Source organism: Myotis davidii, unplaced genomic scaffold (assembly GCF_000327345.1).
Source record: "Myotis davidii unplaced genomic scaffold, ASM32734v1 scaffold710, whole genome shotgun sequence".
Lineage (NCBI taxonomy): Eukaryota > Metazoa > Chordata > Mammalia > Chiroptera > Vespertilionidae > Myotis > Myotis davidii.
Genome location: NW_006284328.1, coordinates 239,173 through 252,824, shown reverse-complemented (window position 1 = coordinate 252,824; position 13,652 = coordinate 239,173). Strand labels below are relative to the sequence as shown.

The following is a 13,652-nucleotide window of genomic DNA, read 5'->3' as shown; positions in this document are numbered from 1 at the left end:
GACCTATGAACTAGGAGGTCAAGGTTCGATTCCCGGTGGGGGCACATGCAGGAGGCAGCTGCTTGGTGATTCTCTCTCATCATTGATGCCTCTATCTCCCTTTCCCTCTCCCTTCCTCTCTGAAATCAATAAAATATATTTAAAAAATAAGGTAGTTTAGGAATAAAGAGTTGGGGCCCACTCTTTAATACTGAACGGAGAGAAACAAGGGTGGCCATGGTTGGAGGGAAATGGGGGGAATAGCAAGAATAAAGGAGGAACAGCAGGAGGCAGCCCACCATGTCTGAGTTTGGGGAGAAGGCTGGTTAAGGAAAATTGGAATTAAAGGAGGGCAAAAACACCTTCTGGAATTCTCTTACAGTTCTGTAATTCAGTCATCTTTTTTTGCCCTAATTATCTTTAGAAAGAAACCAGAAAAAAAAAGAGCATATCTTTTATCCAATAATTACAACCAGTAATCTCGTAAGAAGTGCTTTTTGGAAGTGTTGAGGTAATCCAGGCAACAATTAAACTGTCTTCGGATGGGAGGAAGTGCCGTGCATCAGAGCATTTCCAAGGGAGTTTCACTTCTCACCTATGGGAACTCACTTCCTTCCTGTGACACATCTATAAATAATTGGAAGCCTCTTAGCTTTGGAACAGACTCCTAGGAGATCAGCAGCAACAGCCAGTTCTGAGCTCAGGTAAGAGAACTTGCCCTCTATCAACACCATCTAACCAGCCCAGTTCTGCCAGTCATCTACCTCGATGTGTACAAGGTCACATCTAAAGGAGCCCTTTCCATTAGGACAAAATATACCCTGGAGGGTGGGAATTTCCGTTTATCTTTGTACTTTAGTACCTAGCACAATATTCAAGACAGTAGGTGCTCAATACATACTGGTTGAATTGTTTAATTTATCATATATTTACTATACACCCACTATGTTCAGGGCAAACTAACATCATTCTTTATTTAAAATGAATTAACCACTCATTATAGGCAGGTGTATAAATTAGGCTTTATTTTATTTAAATGTCAAAACAAGTTTCTGGGGTATGTTTAATTGTCATCATTTTGGGGCTGAGAAAACAAAACTCAGAGAGGTGAATGGACTTGCCTAAGGCCCAATAGATGTAGGGTGACTCACTGATCCGGTTTACCTGTGACTTTTCCAGTTTTAAAACTGAAGTCCTGTGTTTTGGCAACTTTCTCGGTTCTGGGCAAACTGGAACAACCTACACTGATGGGAATTTGTAGGGAGGGACAGTTCTCTTGTCTCCAAACTGAGAGTTCTTTCAGATTTTGGGGTGTTCGGTTTGTTTATTTCTTTTTCCTACATTTGGCAATATCTCAGGTGGACATGGATATAAAATATACCTGGCATATTGCCTGGTACATAGGAAAAATTCAGTAAGTGGTAATGATGATCAGTGTGTGCCAGCATATGGGAGCCTAAGGTAAGAGGAAAGATGTATGCCCCATTACGTATGTTTTTATGTGTTTTATGTATGTTGTTTTCCCAAAACATTAAAGTAGTTGAAAAATATTGAAAAATTTAAAAGTAGCTATATTACAGCTCACAACATTATTGTAAATTTAAATATTTATTTATGCCCCATACATAATTTATTATAATTTTACTTTCTTGGTGAAGACTCATCACCTGTATTTTCATCATATATGTACTCTGGGGAAAAATTAATCACTAAAGATACATAAAAACATATAGTGTAGCCTGGCTGGTGTGGTTCAGTGGTTGAGCATCAACCTATGAACCAGGAGGCCATGGTTTGATTCCCAGTCAGGGCACATGCCCGGGTTGCAGGCCCAATCCCCAGTAGGGGACGTGCAGGAGGCAGCTGATCAATGATTCTCTCACACCATTGATGTTTCTATCTAGTAAAAGCATAATATGCAAATTGACCAAATGGCTAAACAGTGGAACAACCATCTGGACGACCATCCTGGACCATGCTATGACACCGAGTGGTGCCAGCCAAGGCAGGGTCGATCTGATTGGTCAGGGGCCCAGCCATCGCCCTATGATAGCCCCACAGGGTGTGGCAGGTGGGCGGGGCCTCCCTCTGTGAAGGAAGCCCAGGTTCCAGGTACAGGAGGGAAGCCGGTGCCGGCATCCAGGGGAAGGAAGGCCTACTCTTGCGCGAATTTATTTTTATTAAAAATTTATAGCCTGGCTAATGTGGCTCAGTGGATTAAGCGTCATCCAATTCCCAGTCAGGGCACATGCCCGGGTTGCAGGCCCAATCCCCAGTAGGGGACGTGCAGGAGGCAGCTGATCAATGATTCTCTCACATCATTGATGTTTCTATATCTCTCCCTCTCCCTTCCTCTCTGAAATAAATAAAAAATGTATTTTAAAAACATATAGTGTATATTAAGTAAATAGGAGTACTCATCTTCCCTTCTGTCTTGAGTTCCAATAGGGCTCAGCTTGGCACTGTCAGATTCTGTCTTTATTTAAAATAGCGATATTTTGTTTATCATGGATTTTTCATTAATTTTGATGTTAATATAAATTAAGTATATTTATAAAATTTAATTTATAAATATAATATTAAATATAATGATTAAAAGATTATAAGACGAATTTCATGCATTGGGCCTCTAATTATTTATATAATATTAGGAGCCCAGCATGCAATTTGAAATCGCACTTCCCACCCTCCCGTCCAGGCCTGCCTCCCTCTCTGGCCCTTGAAGCAGCTGTGGCTGCTGCTGATCAGGCCCTCCCCCAGCACAGGCGGTGTGGAGGCCCCTGCCGCCCCACCCCTGATGCTGCGTGTGCAACCTCCTGTCCAGTCGAACCGTTTTGAAGTCCTGGTTAGTTGGCATTTTCTCTATTTTTTATATATATGCAAGCAATACTAATTTTCCACTTACATTAGAGACAAAGTTTCCCATTTAAATAAATTTTGGGGTAAAATCAAGAAATGTGGAAAATATTAACTACTAGAAAGCTGGTACACAACATTTGTGTACTGAGGGGGAGGTGTTCCTCAGCCCAGCTTGCACCCTCTCGTATTCCAGGACCCCTCAGAGGATGTTCACGTGCCGGCTTAGGCCAGCTCCTTGCCGTGAACTGGGCTTCTGGCTGAGCGGTGCTCCACCCTGTGGGAGTGCACTGATCCCCAGGGAGCAGCTCCTGTGTTGAGCATCTGCTCCCTGGTGGTCAGTGCGTGTCATAGTGACTGGTCGTTCCACCGTTCGGTTGATTTGCATATTAGGGTTTTATTATATAGGATTAAATATAACGATTAAAAGATTCTTTAAATCTCAATTTATTATTATTGATATTTCTGAGACTTTTGGTGCTCCCTAAAATTTTGTGCCTGAAGTAAGTGCTTCTTCACTCTAATCCCAGCCCATTATTATTTCTTCGTAAACTCAGCAAACACTATAAAGTGCCACTACAGAGCAAGGCTCACCCCAAGAGGAAATCAGTTTCCTCCTGCCTTTTTCCTCTGTGTTCGAGATCCTACTTGGTCTTCACCAGGAGTTAAATGTTTTTGGATTTATCTCAGTTGTGCCTGACTAAAGTCTTCCTGCAGAGGGCGCTGGGGAGTCAACAGCTCAGGAGGGTGGAGAAGTGTTAGGTGGACTTGGGATGATTGCCTATCAGATCTCGCCTTTCCCTGGCAGTAGAATTATTATGAAGTCATTGACTTTCTGTTTGCCTTCGGGGCTGAAATAAATCTGCTATCCTCAAATAACCGATCTGATCTCAGACAAATGCCAATCAGAACTAAGCTTCTCTGCCCTGAGGTGGCCATAAAATTGAGACAATATTCTCCAAGTGTTTTCGGTGGCTCAGCAACAGCTTCTGTGAGTTCTGGTTTTCCCTAGTTTTCCCTGCGGGTCTAGGGTGAGCTACACTGGCATCCTGGAAGCGAAGATGATTTACGTCAAGGCACCCAAACAAGTTTTGACATTTTCCCTGAGATGTCATCCTCTGTCTACTCACTACAAGTGCCTGCTGCTCCAGGCCTTACCTGCTGGGCAATGACGATGGGGCTGGGATGGGGACAGAATAAAAGAGCTGGGACCTGTAGCACCAACTCACACTCAGACCTTGAACAAGCACCTGAAAGCTACTCTTGGAGGAGGCTCAGCCGTTTTCCTTAGTAAGTTAGATGAATGCATCCGACTGTCAGAAGTCAGATAAAGCTATGAGGTTTCACCCCCTAGGGACATCTGGGGGAGGCCCGTCCCTGGGGACTAGATTGGCTTCTGAAAGCATGAGATGGGAAATCAGTAAGTCATGCTCTTTCCTTTGAATTCCTAGCTCCTGTGGTTTTCAGATTCTGGCACAAGATGAAAAGTTCTTGTCTCCCCCTCTGCCTTCTCTTGGCTGTGTTTTCTCTCTTCTGGACACCTTCTGCCGGCCTGAAGACACTCCATTTGGGAAGCTGTGTGATCGCCACAAACCTTCAAGAAATGCAAACTAAATTTTCTCATATAAGGGACAGGATGGTATGTGAGGGAGGCACCCTCCCAATTTGTGACTGCTTCTCCCCTTCTCTACTTGTCTTTCTCTGTCCCCCAATAGTGTGACCATAAAAAGAGGTTGGGGACTCCTTACCAGGAGGATGCATTCCCAGGAAATATCTGGAGTTCATAATTTAAAAGTGTTTTGGAAAGGGACATTGTCCAAGGGTCATGGCAAGGAGGGGATAAGAGGTCTCTATGTCTAAGACCCTGACAGCCATCACTGACCGGTCATTTTCTTGTCTTTTTCTCTTTAGCAAGCCGAAGATGAAATCATGGACCTGAGAATCTTGAAAACTGAGTCTTTGCGAAACACAAAGGTATGTGTTTGGCCCATAGACGTTCTGGGAGGAAATGTGAGCCAGGGGCATCTCTATCACTCTGAGTCTTGTCCCTGGCCACCTTCTCCCCACCAACATACTAGTCTTCTTTGTAGCCTGCAGATCAGTGCTGCCTCCTTCGCCTTTATCTGAGACTCTACCTGGGCACGGTATTCAAAAACTATCAGCCCCTTGACCAACATATCCTTCGGAACGTCAGCAGTCTCGCCAACTCTTTTCTTACTATCAAGAAGGACCTTCGGCTCTGTGTGAGTAAGGGTCTTGGGTAAAGGATTAATCTTAGTACACAGCTTCAATGACTTAGCAACCAAGCTCTTTTTTTTACTCCTATATAATAGATGGAAAAACTGAGTCCAAAAGTTCTAATAGTCTGTGTTGAGCCATGTGACTAGGTAATAAGAACTCAGTTTTATTGACTTTTGGGTATAGGTTCCATCTAAAAAGTCTAAAGAACTATAAAATGCTAGCTATTGGATGTTAATGACAATTATCTTTTATCCACGAAATTAAGGTGAAGTATCTGATGGTGTGTGTACTAGTACATCCGGGGTCCAGGCAGCCAGTCATTAGGCCATTGGACTCAATATCAAGATTGGGCCTCAGTAGGATCTAGGAATCCAATTCTTTCTTTCCATGGGAACTCTCTGGGAGGGGAGCAGACTAGAGCTGAGCAGGGGGTACAGGCCAGATGACACTGTGATCACAAATTCCTTCAGTGTTACCCGTTTCTAAAAGAAGCAATGAGCTCTGTATTTGAGCCTAAAGAGCTGGTTTTCTGATCTACTGATGACTAGGTTAATGATCTCAAATGATGAGGTTTGATAAGACTTGTCTATGAGAAAGGAGTACCTATAGAAAGAGTAGAATTCCCACTTCCTTCATGTTAATCATTCTTTGGCATTCTTTTCAGCATGCCCGTATGACATGCCCTTGTGGGGAGGAAGCGATGGAGAAATTCAACCAGATTCTGAGTCGCTTCAAAGAGGTATGTGCAATGTTGGCCTTGGTTGGGATGAGTGTATTTTCAGAACTGAGATCATAAATGAGTGGGATGGGTATTCACACTGGGAGAAATCCTGTAGCCCTCAGGGTAATAGCTCTCTGAAGTCATGTGGTCTGTCCCTCTGCTGTACCCCAGGGACACCCAGGCAGGCTTAGAAGGGTGCTTTCTCTGAAAAAATCCTTTAAGAATTAAAAGCGAATGGCCATCAGGTCACTTCAGAGACGTGTGATCTTCCAGGTGCACGAAGGAGAGGCTATAGTCTTCCAAACATGCATGCACTCACACATGCCCTCAAAAACAGTCACTCACAATTTCACCGGTGCCCACCCCATGCTGTTTTTCACCTCATGCCTTTGCACATCTGCCAGGAAGGCCTAGAGTCCACTCCTCACTGACTAATTCTATCCTTTAAGACTCAGCCTACACAGCACCTCCAAGGAGGTACTGCTACCTCTCTGAGTTAAGTGCCACTACTGTTGTCCTGTGTGGACTCCATCATTTATTCACCATGCTACAACCTGGGCATGTGCCCTGACCGGGAATCGAATCGTGACCTCCTGGTTTATAGGTTGACGCTCAACCACTAAGCCATGCCGGCCGGGCACCACACTACATTTTAACTGCCTGCTTCTGCCTGTCTCCGTCACTAGACTGTAAAGGCCCTGTGGGTAGAGGATGTACAATTCATCTCTGGATCCCGAGCCAGCCCAGTGCTTAGCAATACATATTTGTTCAATTGAAGTATGCAGAGTAAGCAACCCCTGTGTGCATGAGCGCATGCGCACACACCCACACACACCCACCCACCTACACACCTTTAAAAAAACACAGCCTCATCACTTTGATCTCTGTGATGCAAGAGGCTTGAGCTATAGTCCTAATTCTGTTACCCCTCTGGCCTTAGTTTCCCTATTTGAGACCAGGGTGATGGACTCAATAATTTTCCTTCCTCTCGTGAGATCTTGAAGTCCCATAACTTCTTTAAGCTCTTCCATCTTGAAAAGAATGCTCTGCTTGTGATCCCCAACAGAACTGCCAATGAAAAAAAGAGGATCAATCTTGGGGCGCATGTTGTCTCCTTTTGATTTGCTCATTACACAACTGTATGTCTTTCAGCTTAAACTTCAGGAAGCGGTGGTGAAAGCTTTGGGAGAGCTAGACATTCTCCTGCAATGGATGGAGGAGATGAGATAGGAGCAAAGTGATGATATCACTGACAGCATTTCTGGCCGAGTCCGGTCCTGAGAACTGTGGAGACATGACCCCAAACCACCATCTCTTTGCTTCATCATTTAGTGCTGGTCACTGTGTATATTACTTATTTAATATTTATTTCCTTATTGTAGTTGTTTTCCTTTCTTAATCTACACCATGGGTTTATAGGATTTGGGTGATATCTTTTGTACTGTTGGATGTATTTATTCGTTAATTTATTTATTTATTCTGCTATTTAATCTATTTATTTTTGTACTTGTGCATGTCTTTAAAAATTCGTAGATAATATTTATGACTAGGGCACATTACATATTTTCAAACAGTGAACAAACTGTAACTTCTAGACAAGTGGCTGGGGTGGGTAGTCACTTTTATTAAATTAAGGACATATTTACTGACTGCCACAATGGTTTTGTCAATGGAAACAATGGTTACTAAGTGGGAGCTGTGGAAGAAGTTCCAATGAAAAATGACAGACGTGCCTCACAATTACTGACCACCCCACCCAACTCCCCAACCCCATACTTGTGTATCTTCCAGCTGTGGCATCCTGTATGGTAAAAATTGTATTCTACGAATAAAGTTTTCTTTGCATGATATTTGGTTGGTGTTGAAAAATGCTTCAGGAACAGAAACAATGACGGGGATGAGTTTGAGTCTCATATTGCCGAGAGACTGCTTGCTCCTTTGCGGAAGAAGAACGAAAGTGGGGACCCAGGCCTTCTCTCTCCTACGGAATACCTTCCCAGCTCTGATCTCTCAGTTCACTCACATAAAGTGTACCCTCCACATAAAGTGACTGTGACTGGAGGAGGGGCTTTAGCCATCCTTACTTTCACCTTATTGGCTTGAGCAATGTCCTCTCTGTACCTCGGTTTTCGTCCTCATTTCAGGTTCCCATCCGCTTGAGTTAGAGATCTTGATTACACCACAAGTTACAATGAGCAGAAGTTTCTATTGTAGGTTAAGAGCACACACATGTGGGAGACAGTGACTGAGCCTTGCCCAGGAAAGTGCATGAGCTCTCTTTTGAGGCTGTTTCTTTTTGGATTCTGTCCACCCCAGGATCTAGGTTATTCCTGGATCAAGTATTTGTTGTCATGACCAGCTAGTAAATCGGTGTTATTCAGCTTGAACTTCCCTGGGCTGTAAGGAGCCGGAATCCTGGCCTGGGCTGCTTGCATCCTTTCTCCCCCACCTTGCTCTGAAAGGAACCTGAAGCTTAACAGTTCAGTGTTTCCAATTGCAGAAACAGCAGACTGAGGCTGCTGCCCTGGCTCCTAGAGAGAGCTCAGCTAACTGCCTCTGGTTTCTGCTTCAAGCCCTCAGCCTGAGACCTGGTTTGTTTAAATTACTAGTTTTCTTCTTTTTTTCTTCTCATTGTACAAGTAGCAACTACCTAATACAGAAAATTTGAAAAAATACAGAGAAATATAAAGATAAATTAGAATCATCCATTAGTCTACTGCGCATGGGTAACTACTCAAACATTTTGGTGTCTTTTCTTTAAAAAAATGTCTTTATTGACTATCTAGGAAGGAGGAGGGAGAAAGAAATAGAAACATCAATGATGAGAGAGAATCATCCATCAGCTGCCTCCTGCACACCCCTACTGTGGATCGGGCCAGCAACCCGGGCATATACCCTGACTGGGAATCGAACCATGACCTCCTGGTTCATAGGTCAATGCTCAACCACTGAGCCACTGAGTCTGGGCAAGAGAAAGTCTTTTATGCTCCTCTGAAAACAAGGCATCTTCTGCTTTCATGCTCCCCATTGTAATCACCCATTTTCTGTGAGATTTTTCCTATCACCCTTCTTCTATCAGATTTTCTAGTCACATGTCTCTTGGTTTTCTCTGACAAGTCTGACGAAAACTTAGCTTCAACTCTCAAGAAAGAGTGGAGAAGTCAACTTCACTGAAGTCAGTGTTAAAATTAGAAACACCACTTCTAAAAGACATTGGATGGCAATGAGGAGGCTGGTTTTACCTGCCAATGGGGTGAGTCTTCCAGATGGGCGTGTCTGAGGTTGGCGCACAGAGGGGAGGCCAAAGCTCCTTTATTCGTTTTCCTGGGCCTTGCCAACAGGAGGCAGCGGAACAAATGGTGAGAGAATGACTCCGCTATTTCACTGGAAGTTGGGAGGAGAAAAGGTGACACTCTCTGTTCAGCCCAATTGTCAAGAGCACAGTGAGTCAGGCCTTAACTGGAAGAGGCGGGGCTCGGAGGCCGACAGGCAGGAAGCTGTGGATTACAACGGGGAGCGCTAACTCCTTTCAGAGGGCAATGCTTCACTACATGTTAGAAACGAGGGGATGCACGTTCGGATCACTTTACAGTAACTCGGGTTCAGAGAGGGAAAGTGGCTTGCCAAAGGTTACATAGTGAGTGACGGCAGAGTTGGCACTGAGACTCAGGTTGCTATGTCTCCAGGACATGAAACCTCAAGTCAGTGTAAGAAGAAACACAAGTCAGTCTGGTGGGAAACGAAGAAGTAAAACTACCTGTATTCATAAAAGACATGCTCATCGAGGTGGCATCATCTGATGGAATTTACAAAAAGCTACTAGAACTACAGTGGGGCCTTGACTTATGAGTTTAATTCCTTCCGAGACTGAGCTGGTTAAGGAGCTCATTAAGGAGCTCGTTAACTCAAATTACTCTGTCAACTCAATGCAAAATATCTGCCAACAGCTGGTATCTCAAAAAACTCGTTAGTCGGGACACTTGTAAGTCAAGGCCCCACTGTATTAAGGTAGCAGAATATAAGCACTCCATTTGGTAGCAGAATATAAGCTCGAGGCACACAGATCAATTGTAATTCCACTTACCACAAATTGGACATTTTTTTTTTTAAAAAAAAGACTATGACACTCGTAAGTCAAGGCCCCACTGTATTAACGAAGCTCCATTTGGTATCAGAATATAAGCTCGAGGTACACAGATCAATTGTAATTCCATTTACCACAAATTGGACATTTTTTAAAAAAAGACTGTAATAGCATCAAAGGTTTTACATACTTGGGCATAAATTAGGGACAAAAGATGTGAAAGGTATCTCCACATCAGAAACTATAAACCATTGCTGGGAGCAATGAAAGATGATGGAATAATGAAGGGTTTACTGGCAGATTCTTGGGTTGGAAGTCTCAGTATTATCAAGATGTCAATTCTCTCCGAATTGATCTATAAATTCCACGCAAAGAAAATATAACGAATACTCAAAACTCAGTTATGTTCCACCTCCTATCAAAGTCAGTTAGAGTGGCTTCTAAAGATCCATGCAATACAAAAGAGGGAAGGAAAGTAGGGGAAACCCTTGGGACACAGACAATACCATGAAGTTGAACTAAGATTGTTCCACAAAGGACAGATGATAAGGTTCTGAATCGTAAGTTGTTAGAAGGATCAGTATTTGCCTCTGAGCTTTTCAGAGTCTGGAACAAAGAAGAAAACTACGGAATTCACTGAGCACAGAAGAAACAAATCGATTATTTGAACTTCATTAAAGTGAAACTCTTCTTCTCTTCAAAAGACAGGCCATCATCTGGGTGTAAGTATTTGCAAATCCTGTTTATGATAAGGAACTAGAGTCCAGAAAATATAACGAATACTCAAAACTCAGTTATGTTCCACCTCCTATCAAAGTCAGTTAGAGTGGCTTCTAAAGATCCATGCAATACAAAAGAGGGAAGGAAAGTAGGGGAAACCCTTGGAACACAGACAATACCATGAAGTTGAACTAAGATTGTTCCACAAAGGACAGATGATAAGGTTCTGAATCATAAGTTGTTAGAAGGATCAGTATTTGGCTCTGAGCTTTTCAGAATCTGGAACAAAGAAGAAAACTACAGAATTCACTGAGCAAATCATCTAGGCCAGGGGTGGGCAAACTTTTTGACTCGAGGGCCACATGGGTTCTTAAACTGGACCGGAGGGCCGGAACAAAAGCATGGATGGAGTGTTTGTGTGAACTAATATTAATTCAAAGTAAACATCATTACATAAAAGGGTACGGTCTCTTTTTTTTTAGTTTTATTCATATCAAACAGGCCTGGATCCGGCCCGCGGGCCGTAGTTTGCCCACGGCTGATCTAGGTTGTCTCACTCAGTCTTTACAGACCTGCATGGTAGGTCTGTCTTTCCTTCCAATGGCAGAGTCCAGTGATTTTTCCGCAGCTGTTGGGGACCTGGTGAATGCACAGAAAGATGTTTCCTCTTTATTCGTTTGCATGAAGGATGCTTTTTATTTCATTTGATTGATTTCAGAGAGGAAGGGAGAGGGAGAGAGAGCTAGAAACATCAATGATGTGAGAGAATCATTGATAGGCTGCTTTCTCCACACACCCTACTGGGGATGGGGCCTGCAACCTGAGCATGTGCCTTGACTGGGAATCAAACCGTGACCTTCTGGTTCACAGGTCGATGCTCAACTGCTGAGCCACACCGACTGGGCTGAAGGAGGATTTTAAATGAAACTTCGCACTGAGAAGAAGTCAAGAAAAGTTGGGGGGGAAAATCAGAAAATATGAAAAAAACCCACCCACACACCTGTTTGAAGGTATTAGAGAGATAACAAGACAGGCTTAATTACAGGGCCGAGATATGGGAGCCGGAATCCAGAGAAGTGAGCCCAGTGTTGGAGACAGCTTTTCCCTGAGGGAAGTTATCTAAATTTAGAAAAGTTGATAAAAGGTTGGGAGAGTGAGAAGATGTGCAGAACTTTCCACAGATTTACAGGATCTGGGCAATAAAAATCAGTGTTCAGAGCCTGCTGAAGGGGGCCCTACTAACCTCTCAGACAAGCTTCCGGTTGAAATCCCAAAGTGCTCCCCCCTGGCAGTCATGGTCATCCCTGAATATACCGGCCCCAATTGTGGGCTCGATCCCCAATAGGGGGCATGCTGGAGGCAGACGATTAATGATTCTCATCTCCCCCATTCCCCTCCTCTCTGAAATCAATAAAAATATATTTAAAAAATTGTGTAAGTACTTTGTAAAATACTACACAATGGTCTGGCTTTTGGACTAGAGCTGAGAGCTGCCCCTTAGCCCCCAACCCTCATGACATGTGGATTCTGGTCTCCTGTTACCGGAAACTGCCCCAAACCAATCACTATGGAGGCACATGGACATCCTGGGGCCAAGAATTGCTCTGAGTGTAAACTGGGAAAGCTGTTTCACTGAACTCTGTAATCCTTTGGGCCCAAACACCCTATAAAGGGAGAATGTGACTTTGTAACATCTTTTGGCTGCAGCAAGTTGGCACCAAGACCTGGTGAAGGGAGTCCCATTCTCACCATCATTGGGCAGCTGTTGGAGCTTGCAGCAGCTGGCTCGCCAGCCCTGATGGCTAAGGTCAGTTCACGGACACACTTATGGAGACACTCTTCTGGGGATTCTCAAAAGACTCGAGGGAGTGAACTCTTTAAGAACCTGTGCTGTTTACATGAGCAGATGGGCTACAGAATTTTGAGGTTTTTAATTTGTAATCATAGGCTACTGCAACCTGGACATTCAGGCCATACTATTCCATATTATTATTTTATTGTGGGAAAGCAGAATTAACCAGGATTCAGCAATTAGATCCACTTTCTTATGGGACCACCTCTCTGGCCTGGGAAGAGGGATGGTGACTTTTCCATGCGGTAAATACTCTGCAACAGGAAATGCCTTCTCTTCAATTTCATGAGCAATATTCAAGAGGGTATTTTTCGGAAATTGAAGGCAGAGTCTATGGAGAGAGCTCCACCCACTGTGGCTGGAAGCAGCGTCTACTCTTCATCAGTCCTTTGACTTTTGAAGACCCCCTGGATTTGATCATTTACTTGTGGGCAAAGCCTGGAGATGAGGAACCCCCCCCCACCCCCAAAAAATGGGTTAGGAGTGGTTCTTCACCTTCTGGCCCTTTAAATATAGTTCTTCATGTTGTGACCCAACCATAAAATTATTTTCGTTGCTACTTCATAACTGTCATGTTGCTACTGTTATGAATCGTCATGTAAATATCTGATATGCAGGATGGTCTTAGGCGACCCCTGTGAAAGGGTCGTTCGACTGCCAAAGGGGTCGCGACCCACAGGTTGAGAACCGCTGGTGGTGAGGTAAGCCTTATCAGGAACAAAATCTCTGGTTTCTCAAGCTCAGACATATCAGGCCTTAGCCTGATTCTCCTTGCCAGTTTTAAGATCCATACTAAGTAAGTATGTGTGGTGGAGTGTGATTGTGTGTGTCTGTGTGCGTGTGTGCGTGCGTGCGTGCGCATGTGTGTGTGTGCGTGTGTGTGTGCGTGTGTGTGTGCGTGTGTGCGTGTGTGTGTGTGTGCGTGCGTGTGTGTGTGCATGTGTGTGTGTGTGTGCGTGTGTGTGCGTGTGGCAGTTGGCTTGTTCAAAACACTTTACTGGCATCTGCTAGGAGAAGGGTCCTTTCCATCTCCCCTTCCAAGAGCACAAGGCTCTCTCTCTGGTAGGGAGGGTGTCAGACTCCCATCCATCCTCCAGTCCGGAGCTATTGTCCCCATGATGTGACTCTCGAGTGACTGTGCTCCAGTTGCTGGATGTCAAAGTGGTCAGCCTCATGCCATAACCTGATCATCCTGCTGA

General features: G+C 44.0%; 1 protein-coding gene across 2 annotated transcripts; it reads left to right on the top strand.

Moving 5' to 3' along the window:
* The first annotated feature begins 645 nt into the window (after positions 1-645).
* Positions 646-7,647, top strand: IL20 (interleukin 20). 2 transcript variants are annotated; one of them, XM_015569566.1, is made up of 6 exons: positions 646-683; positions 4,287-4,474; positions 4,747-4,809; positions 4,926-5,078; positions 5,741-5,815; positions 6,950-7,647. In XM_015569566.1, the coding sequence occupies exons 2-6, from the start codon at positions 4,316-4,318 to the stop codon at positions 7,025-7,027; spliced, it is 528 nt and encodes a 175-aa protein (XP_015425052.1). In that variant the 5' UTR covers positions 646-683; positions 4,287-4,315; the 3' UTR covers positions 7,028-7,647. The 2 variants fall into 2 exon arrangements, with proteins under 2 accessions (XP_015425052.1, XP_006754478.1); XM_006754415.2 differs by lacking the exon at positions 646-683 and adding an exon at positions 3,974-4,125.
* Positions 7,648-13,652: the final 6,005 nt, after the last annotated feature.